Source organism: Dendropsophus ebraccatus, chromosome 12 (genome assembly GCF_027789765.1).
Source record: "Dendropsophus ebraccatus isolate aDenEbr1 chromosome 12, aDenEbr1.pat, whole genome shotgun sequence".
NCBI classification, from domain to species: Eukaryota; Metazoa; Chordata; class Amphibia; order Anura; family Hylidae; genus Dendropsophus; species Dendropsophus ebraccatus.
In genome coordinates, this window is record NC_091465.1 from 75,677,260 (window position 1) to 75,687,827 (window position 10,568).

Consider the following 10,568-nt stretch of genomic DNA (forward strand, 5'->3'; position numbering starts at 1 on the left):
AAGAGGGACATACCTCTAAAGCCACGCCTTATAGCCACGCCCTCATAGCCGCATCCCCTATTACCATTACATAAAAAACAAATATCACCAGATCTCCACCACGTAGGGACTTATACCCACCATACCATTATTACATAACATCCACTATACAAAGAGCAATACTCTCCATCAGCAGTGACCATATAGCGGTAGATTCAGCTGTACACAGGCTCTGCAGACCTTACAGGTGATTATATTGCAGGTATTTATTGTCTCCATCTTGGCTCCGGACATCAAATCGCATCTGGGCCAAGCAGGAGTGGAGTGCGGGGCTGGAACAGGAAGTCTGCATCAGAAGTCCTCTGCATTTCCTCCGTGGCCCTTCAGGGTCAGTGTCGGGGGCGGCGGAGGGAGCTGCAAATAGACCTGGCCAGTAGGTGTCACTGTGAGTGCTCATTAGGAGCGCTCACAGTGAAAGAGCCCTAGCAAGCACCCAGCAGTCGCAGCTGCTGGTGTGAACTCTGGGACTGGGCCGGGGAAAGGGGCTGGAGGACAGCAGGACAAATAGGGGCCGTCCCGGGACATGAGCCCAAAACATGTCCGGGACGGATGGGAGGTATGGATAGGGGACAGGTTAGTTTAAAGAGGTTATCCAGCACTACAAAAACATGGCCACTTTCCCCCTACTGTTGTCTCCAGTTTGGGTGGGGTTTTGAAGTTCCATTGAAGTAAATGGAGCTTAATTGCAAACCGCACCTGAACTGCAGACAACAGTAAGGGGAAAAATGGCCATGTTTTTGTAGTGCTGGATAACCTCTTTAAACTTGGGAAAACCCTTTAACCCTTGCACTGTAATGTACCTCAGTGTATGCTGTTAGTGTTTTAGCAGTGTAACAAAATTGCAAAACATACCGCTAAATTTCCGATACCCAAAGACAAATTAAGATGCAAAGCAAGGTATTCCCCAGCCCAACAACCTCTCCCAGCAATACAAAGTTGCAGATAGTTTTTGTGTCTTCAGCAGAAAGCAGCAGTTCAGAACTGGGGGAAGGAGACTGAATAGATAATAACAAGTATTGAAGGAATTGTTAGTCTCACTATAGGCAGCAACTTATCAAAAGTTATATTTGAGCGGATTACCCCTTTAAGTGAGATAGATCAGTGGAATTTCCCATATAATGTGAATTTACACCAAAACTGGGGTCATTATGGATCCAACCATGAAAGGGCAGTGGGCTCTAATACAGTGTATACAGTGTATGCACCTTATGTCTCCATGCATCACTCTCCAAATGGAAGGTCAGGAGCATTATCATACAGGAATTACCAGTGACATATTCCCCTTATAGTAGTGTTCCCAGCATGCAGCTGAAACCTGGAAAGGTTGGGGAACACATTAAAAGTTGCTTTGTTAGCTTTTTACTATAGACAAGGTTTCTATTCAATGTACGACAGAAGTCTCACTTTACAGCTTCCCAAATGCTTTAGCCCAAAACAATTCTTTACGGTAAAGTTGTACGCTAACAGAGTAAGTAGCCGAAAAGCACTCTGGGATTGCTCAGCCTCGTCCTGATCGCAGTATACGTCATTCCACAAGGCCTCTATTCTCAACACTGCAGCGCCACAACCCTATAGGATGAAGATCTTCAGCCAATCAGGAGAGAGGATGCTGGCAGGTTCCCGGAGAGACGGCTGCTGAGGAGGAGGAGGAGGGGACGGTGGGGCTCAGTGTGTAAGTGCCGGGATAGCGGGAGGAGGGCGGAGAGATGGACTTGGATATGGCGGAGAGGGGCAGGGGACGGGGTGTACGGAGGTCAATCACAGCCAGCCCGGGAGTGAGGCCTTACTGAGAGAGACCCCCGGGTCAGCGAGAGATAACACAGCGGCTGTCACACCGGGGCCCTCAGTACACACAGCGGGGGAGACGTCTGCCACAACTAGTGGGAGGGTAACAGCAACCAATCAGATTACAGCTTCTATTGTCCACAAGGCCTCTCAGGATGAAACCTGAAATCTGATTGGTTGCTCCACTTTTGCCATTGTACTGAGCAGTTTGTGCCTTTCCTGTGGACTACAATTCCCAGCATCCTTATCCAGTTAGACCAGTGGATCCTAACCTGCAAAATAAGGGGCGTGTATGACCCCCAATAAGACAACACATACCTGTACCCGTCTACTAGTATGTATACACCGACCTGTAGGGAGTTACATCTGCAGTGTAAGGCTATGTTCACACAACGTATATTTTCGTAAAACAACGGCCGCGATCATTACGAAAATATACGTTACCATGCTGTATATGGGATCCCGGCTGGAGTGTACACACATAGTTTACGCTCCAGTCGGGACCCTTAGCGGCGCAGCAAACAACTGACATGCACTGATGCGCCCGCATCACAACCCTGCGGCCCTAAAGATCATCCGGCCGGTACTGCAGTACCCACCAGGATTATCTTTTCAGAGACCGGCCGGGTCACGGAACGGACGGTCTCTCACTGAATTTGAACATAGCCTAACACAGGATATAACTCAGGATCAGTAATGTATGTATACAGTGACCCCACCAGCAGAATAGTGAGTGCGGCTCTGGAGTATAATACAGGATATAGCTCAGGACCAGTACAGGATAAGTAATGTATATACACGATGACCCCACCAGCAGAATAGTGAGTGCAGCTCTGAAGTATAATGTAGAATGTAACTCAGGATCAGTAATGTAATGTATGTACACAGTGACCCCACCAGCAGAATAGTGAGTGCAGCTCTGGGGTATAATACAGGATGTAACTCAGGATCAGTACAGGATAAGTAATGTAATGTATGTACACAGTGACCCCACCAGCAAAATAGTGAGTGCAGCTCTGGGGTATAATACAGGATGTAACTCAGGATCAGTACAGGATAAGTAATGTATATACACAGTGACCCCACCAGCAGAATAGTGAGTGCAGCTCTGGAATATAATACAGGATGTAACTCAGGATCAGCACAGGATAAGTAATGTAATTTATGTACACAGTGACCCCACCAGCAGAATAGTGAGTGCAGCTCTGGGGTATAATACAGGATGTAACTCAGGATCAGTACAGGATAAGTAATGTATGTACACAGTGACCCCACCAGCAGAATAGTGAGTGCAGCTCTGGAATATAATACAGGACGTAACTCAGGATCAGCACAGGACAGGGGATATGATGAATTTGATATTAATACAGTTATATTCTTTTTCTATTGTTCATTGATTTCTTCTTTTCTTCCTATAGCAATCACACCACTATCGGCAGTCATGGCAGAGGGCGTCCAGGCTCCGGTGGTCTATCAGCACCAGTATATGTGCTCAGAATGTGGTCTCCTGTTCAACGCTCTGGAAGACGTATTGGTTCATCAGCAGAACCATGTTGGAAGTGGGATCCAAGCGACATTGTCCCAAGATGTTTCCATGCAGTTGGGAGAGCTACAAGGCTTAGTACAAGAAAGCCAGTATCAGTGTTTAGAGTGTGGCCAAGTCCTGTTATCCCCGGAAGAACTGCTCCATCACCAAGAGATGCACATGCGGGAGTTTCCCCAGGCCGCCGCTTCTCCCTCACTAGCCAATGGACAGATACATTATCAATGCTCTGACTGTAAAGAACTCTTCGTTTCTCCAGAGCTGTGGCTTGCACACCGCCAGAAACATGATAAGCACGGACATCAAGGCCCACAAAGTGTCGTCCTTCAGACTGGATCCGGACTTCAACTTCTCTTAGATGAAAGGACTTTGAATGGATGGGGAGTGGAGATGCCAGCTGTGGTAGCGACTGCTGAAGACACTGCAGAATCCGTGCCAAGAGTGGGTCGTCCCACATCCTCCGAAAAGGGAGAGGTGATACTCGCAGAGATGCATCCGTATGAGTGCTCAGAGTGCAGCCAGGTATTTCACACACCCGAGGAGTTTCTTGACCACCAGGGCCGGCACTTCGTGGAATCCGAGAAAGAAAGTTCGGCATCTCTGCTATACAGAAGCCCCGATAGTGCCGCTCCCTCCCCCAGTATTCTAGAGAAATTGCGGAAAGATTGGAAGATAGAAGAAAAAGATGAACTGACTAGAGAGAGGTTTGGGGTCCTACAAAGGGTCTACCAGTGTCTTGAGTGTAAAAAGGAGTGCGCGACTGCTGAGGAGCTACGAAAACATCGCAAGGAACATCAGAATGAGGAGTACCCATGCCCGGAGTGTGACCGCCTCTTCACCTCTGCCAGCAGGTTACAGTCTCACCGTCGGGTGCATGTAGAAGGCACCTTACAGTGTCCAAACTGCTACAAGGTGTTTAAGAAAGAGGCCTCTCTGGAGCAGCACATGAGAGTACATCGCGGGGAGGCGTTATACCTGTGCGTTGACTGTGGCGTAGGTTTTGGCACAGAAATCACCTTGGTCTTGCATCGGAAAAGCCATACAGCCGACCCTTTGCATCGCTGTCACTGTGGAAAAACATTCAGTAATATGACAAAATTCTTATACCACAGAAGGACGCATGCCGGTAAAAGCGGCACACGGGTCCCTAGACCAGATAGGCCCAGCATCTTAAGCCAAGAGAGTCCTCTAGCTCTTAGTCATTTTCCTCAGATTTCAACCGTGCTGACTCCAGTGGTGGTTTCTGCTCCGGAAACATCTCCTCCTCCAGAGGTGTCTCTTGTGAATCTACAGAATAAGAAAGACAATGTAGAGAATGCCGGATCTAAAGAAAACGGGTTCACTACTCATGTTTTATCGGAAGGACCAAAAACCGCACCGGAGTGTCAGACCGAGAGCTTCAAGTGCACTCAGTGCAACAAAGAATTCCCCACCGGCCTGAAGATGGTGCAGCACAGACGTGCCGTCCATGTGACTGAGAGGAAGCACAAATGCACTGTGTGCGGGAAACACTTTAAGAAACGGGTGCATTTGCGGAACCACATACGCACTCACACAGGCGAGCGCCCCTTTAAGTGTTCAGCTTGTGGCAAAGCCTTTGGGTCTCATGCCAATCTGACACGCCACCACCTGACCCACACTGGAGAAAAGCCATACAAGTGTGAGGTGTGCGGCCGCAGGTTCACACAGAATTCAAATTTGCAGCAGCACCGCGTCTTGCACACTGGTTCCAGGCCGTTCCCCTGTAACGTCTGCGGCCTAGAATTTAACAGAGCTTCCAAACTTACCTTGCACCAGATCAAACACACAGGTGTCCTGCCCTACAAGTGTCCAGACTGTGACAAGACTTTCTTGCGGAAAAAATTAATGCAGTTACATCAACTGGAGCACCAGGGTAAAGCCCCAATCTACTGCAAGGAATGCGGAGGAGTGTTCACGGACGAATCGCTGCTCTCAGGCCACAGGTGCCGGAGTAAAAACTCGCGGCCGCATGTATGTCCCACATGTAATAAGGTACTGAACTCAGAATCCAGTCTAAATCTTCATCTTCTCCTTCACACCAATCCGCGTCCCTTTAAGTGCCTTGTATGTGGCAAATGTTTTAGCAGCCAAAGCAAAGTGGCAAGGCACCAGAAGTATCACTCCGGAGTCCGACCCCACAAGTGCACCTTTTGTGGAAAAGCATTTTCGGCGTCTTTCAGTTTACGGCTCCATCTGAGAGCGCACACGAGGGAGCGGCCATTCCCTTGCTTGGACTGCGGCAAAATATTTCGGAAGGCCGCTCGATTAAGGGAGCACCGCCAAATTCACACAGGGGATAGACCGTATCACTGCCAGGACTGTAGCTTGTCTTTTGCTCAGCGCTTGCTTCTAGCAGAACACAGACACATCCACACCCAAGAAAGACCCCACCTGTGTCCAGACTGTGGCAAGAGGTTCAAGTTACTTTCTAATCTGCGGAGCCATATAAAAACTCACGAGAACCTTGCTCAGCCCCAGCAGACCATCATGTGCACAGAACTGGGCGAGACCATAGCCATCATTGAGAGCGTAGAGCCGCTCCCCTTAGCTGACACCATCGAAATCTACCAGGCCGCCCTGGAGAGTAACTTACAGGTGGAAGATGTGGCGATATAGAAATATTCTTTGTTCAGTGTATATAGAAGCCGTTTTTTTTTCTGTTTTGTTAATGTTATAGATGGTATTTATTCCTAATATAAAAGGCCTAGATTTATAATCCGTTGTCCCAGTTCTTTACTGCGAGTCTCTGACATAACTCCGGGTACAGGAATGCAAGAGCTGTGCCATGTGTAGGTGATCAACATTGCATTATATACAGGCAGACTACAGCCCTGGCATGTACATGATATCCATGTTTTCCAGACAGTCCTTGGCCGTGCAGTTTGTCAATATTCTCAATGTTAGCCTATGGTAAAATATTGACGGAATACGTTTCTGGCCAGGGAGAGGACCATGCTGTCTCGATCTCTGCCATGCTATAACTTCTATTCAGAGCAGGTGTCAGCAGTGAGACCCACTGTGACCAGTAACTTTTGACTGATGACTTATATCAAAAGTTATTTTTAGTGACAGTGCCCATTTTAAGAAATCAACGGGGCTTGTGGTCAGGGCTGTGGAGTTAGAGTCGTGGAGTCGGAGCTAGCTTTGGCTGGAGTCGGAAAAAATGTACCGACTCCGACTCCAGCTTTAAAAAAATCTTTAATGTAGAACTGAATTTTGATATGAAGTTTTGCTCATGAAGTTTTGCTTTGATATGAAGTTTTGCTCATGAATATATATTATGAGCAACATTCTAATAGGACACTGGCCCTATTACATAAGGGGGTCATGGAAAAGTTGTCGGTCACTATTTGGCAGTTTGTTTCTGAGCTGGAAGAGTCCATTGTGTGGGGGGAGATCTGTGCTGTTCTCTTCCTGAATGCTGGATGACTGTATATGAGCAGCAGTGTAATATGAAGATATCCTGTGTAATATAGAGGAGGAAGAGAAGACATAAGTAGTGTAGCAGTAACCTCTGTCCTCAGTGTGGTGTTTTCTCTCTGGGAGAAGATTGTGTGTTTTTCTTCAGTGTTCTATGGCTGCAGCTGTGTGTGTGTGTGTGCCGTCTATGGCTGCAGAAAGCTGTGTGTGTGTGCACACTATGGCTGCAGCAGGATGTGTGTGTGTGCTAGGGCTGGGCGATATGGGCCAAAATCAATATCGCGATTAATCGCACATGTAGCCGCGGTAACGATAATTATGACACGCCCCTTTTTGCAAACCACACCCACTTGCTATGAAAAACTGTCAATATCAAAAAAGTAAAAAACTCACTGAGCATGACTATACAGGGGTGGCGGACAGGGGTGTATAACTATACAGGGGTGGCGGACAGGGGTGTATAACTATACAGGGGTGGCGGACAGGGGTGTATAACTATACAGGGGACGGATAGGGGTGTATGACTATACGGGGGGGGTGGACAGGGGTGTATGACTATACAGGCGGGGGGTGGACAGGGGTGTATGACTATATAGGAGGGATAGGGGTATATGACTATACAGGGGGGATAGGGGTGTATGACTATACAGTGGGGGGGGGATGGGGGTGTATGACTATACAGGGGAGGTAGGGGTGTATGACTATACAGGGGGGACGGACAGGGGTGTATGACTATACAGGGGGGATAGGGGTGTACGACTATACAGGCGGGGTGGGCGGACAGGGGTGTATGACTATACAGGCGGGGTGGGTGGGCAGGGGTGTATGACTATACAGGGGGGACGGACAGGGGTGTATGACTATACAGGGGGGGGGACAGGGGTGTATGACTATACAGGGGGGACGGACAGGGGTGTATGACTATACAGGGGGGGGACAAGGGTGTATGACTATATGGGGGGCGGACAGGGGCGTATGACTATACAGGGGGGGGCAGACAGGGGTGTATGACTATACAGGGGGGGACAGGGGTGTATGACTATACAGGGGGGGGGACAGGGGTGTATGACTATACAGAGGGGGGACAGGGGTGTATGACTATACGGGGGGGGCGGACAGGGGTGTATGACTATACAGGGGGGGGGATAGGGGTGTATGACTATACAGGGGGGCGGACAGGGGTGTATGACTATACAGGGGGGGGGACAGGGGTGTATGACTATACAGCGGGGGGGGACAGGGGTGTATGACTATACAGAGGGGGGACAGGGGTGTATGACTATACGGGGGGGGCGGACAGGGGTGTATGACTATATGGGGGGCGGACAGGGGCGTATGACTATACAGGGGGGGGCAGACAGGGGTATATGACTATACAAGGTGGCGGATAGGGGTGTATTACTATACAGGGAAATGTAGTTCCCTTAGTAACAGTACAGGGCTGTAGCATAGGAGGAATGAATGGGCTGCAGCAGGATGTCTCCTATAACTTATCCTGCCTGCTGCAGCCCATTCATTCCTCCTATGCTACACTCCTGTACTGTTTCTTAGGGAAGTACAGGACAGCCACCTCCAAATGCTGCTCCTCCAGCTCTGACACGCCGGCGTCCCTGCACACACAGGAAAACATGGGCAGTGTTCGCCGGCCGGGTGTGTGGGGGAGGAGCCTCGGAGGGGAGAGGTGGGGGGCCTCGGACAGGACGGGACCAGTGGGGGGCATCGGACGGGACTGGACCGCTGGGGGTGGGGTGTTATCGGACAGGTAAGGAGGGCGGGCGCTTGGACGGGACTTGCGGGGGGCGGGGCCTTCTTACACTGCTGCTCCTCCACCACCTCCCGCTCTGATATTAGCGCCCCTGCACATAATGTACAGCGCTAATGCCAGGCGGCGTGCGCGTGTGCGGGGGGCGCTCTCACAGGATAGGCGCAGTGAGGGGGCACTCTAACAGGGAGATAGAAAGCAAAAATACCGCAGATACCGTCCTGGCTAAGTTGAGGTCGGTTAACCGACGCCAGTGACGGTATCGGTATTTTTGCGGTATACCGCCCAGCCCTAGTGTGTGCTATGGCTGCAGCAGGATGTGTGTGTGTGTGTGTGCGCTATGGCTGCAGCAGGATGTGTGTGTATGCTATGGCTGCAGCAGGATGTGTGTGTGTGTGCTATGGCTGCAGCAGGATGTGTGTGTGTGTGCTATGGCTGCAGCAGGATGTGTGTGTGTGCTATGGCTGCAGCAGGCTGTGCGTGTGTGCTATGGCTGCAGCAGGCTGTGTGTGTGTGCTATGGCTGCAGCAGGCTGTGTGTGTGTGCTATGGCTGCAGCAGGCTGTGTGTGTGTGTGCTATGGCTGCAGCAGGCTGTGTGTGTGCGCTATGGCTGCAGCAGGCTGTGTGTGTGCGCTATGGCTGCAGCAGGCTGTGTGTGTGCGCTATGGCTGCAGCAGGCTGTGTGTGTGCGCTATGGCTGCAGCAGGCTGTGTGTGTGCGCTATGGCTGCAGCAGGCTGTGTGTGTGCGCTATGGCTGCAGCAGGCTGTGTGTGTGCGCTATGGCTGCAGCAGGCTGTGTGTGTGCGCTATGGCTGCAGCAGGCTGTGTGTGTGCGCTATGGCTGCAGCAGGCTGTGTGTGTGCGCTATGGCTGCAGCAGGCTGTGTGTGTGCGCTATGGCTGCAGCAGGCTGTGTGTGTGCGCTATGGCTGCAGCAGGCTGTGTGTGTGCGCTATGGCTGCAGCAGGCTGTGTGTGTGCGCTATGGCTGCAGCAGGCTGTGTGTGTGCTATGGCTGCAGCAGGCTGTGTGTGTGCTATGGCTGCAGGAGGCTGTGTGTGTGTGTGCTATGGCTGAAGCAGGCTGTGTGTGTGTGTGTGTGCTATGGCTGCAGCAGGCTGTGTGTGTGTGCGCGTGCTATGGCTGCAGCAGGCTGTGTGTGTGCTATGGCTGCAGCAGGCTGTGTGTGTGCTATGGCTGCAGCAGGCTGTGTGTGTGCTATGGCTGCAGGAGGCTGTGTGTGTGCTATGGCTGAAGCAGGCTGTGTGTGTGTGTGTGTATGCTATGGCTGCAGCAGGCTGTGTGTGTGTGCGCGTGCTATGGCTGAAGCAGGCTGTGTGTGTGTGCGCGTGCTATGGCTGCAGCAGGCTGTGTGTGTGTGCGCGTGCTATGGCTGCAGCAGGCTGTGTGTGTGTGCGCGTGCGCTATTGCGTGCCCCCACAGTGACTTATATCACTGTGTGACCTCTTTATCACTATGTGTGACCCCTCTCTATATCACTACATATCACTATGTGTATATCACAGGTATCTGGCATTTTTAGCAGTGTTTCTGTGTGTATGGTGAATATTTAGTTGGAAACATAGAAGCCTGTCAGCAGGAAAAGACCACCTGCTCCATCTAGTCTAGTTGTGAGTTGTTCGGGACATGGAGGCTGGAGACTGGCTGCATCCACTGCACACACAGGAGAAGCTGCTTTATATCTTTCCTTATTCCCTCCGAAGTCGCCCCAGGATCATGTAGGACGTTAGGGAAAAGCTGCTGAGCCAGTGTGATAAATAACTCCCCTGGTAAATGAAATGAAGGAGCAGGAGTCTGAGTCGGTCCTGATAAAATTCAGGAGTTGGAGTCGGAGCTGCGGCTTACCAACTCCACAGCCCTGTTTGTGGTCACAAGCAGGTTTGCATTGTACTTTAAATCAACATTATACATATGGTCACTAGGTGTCTCCCTTACTTACAAACTGCGGTCCATTCTCCCTTTGTGCTGATATTTGGT

General features: G+C 50.5%; 1 protein-coding gene across 2 annotated transcripts; it reads left to right on the forward strand.

Moving 5' to 3' along the window:
* Positions 1 to 1,642: 1,642 nt before the first annotated feature.
* Positions 1,643 to 6,104, forward strand: LOC138768869 (zinc finger protein 574-like). 2 transcript variants are annotated; one of them, XM_069946839.1, is made up of 2 exons: positions 1,643 to 1,711; positions 3,243 to 6,104. In XM_069946839.1, exon 2 carries the CDS (start codon positions 3,266 to 3,268, stop codon positions 6,002 to 6,004), a length of 2,739 nt encoding a protein of 912 aa, XP_069802940.1. In that variant the 5' UTR covers positions 1,643 to 1,711; positions 3,243 to 3,265; the 3' UTR covers positions 6,005 to 6,104. The 2 variants fall into 2 exon arrangements, with proteins under 2 accessions (XP_069802940.1, XP_069802941.1); XM_069946840.1 differs by lacking the exon at positions 1,643 to 1,711 and adding an exon at positions 1,794 to 2,158.
* Positions 6,105 to 10,568: the final 4,464 nt, after the last annotated feature.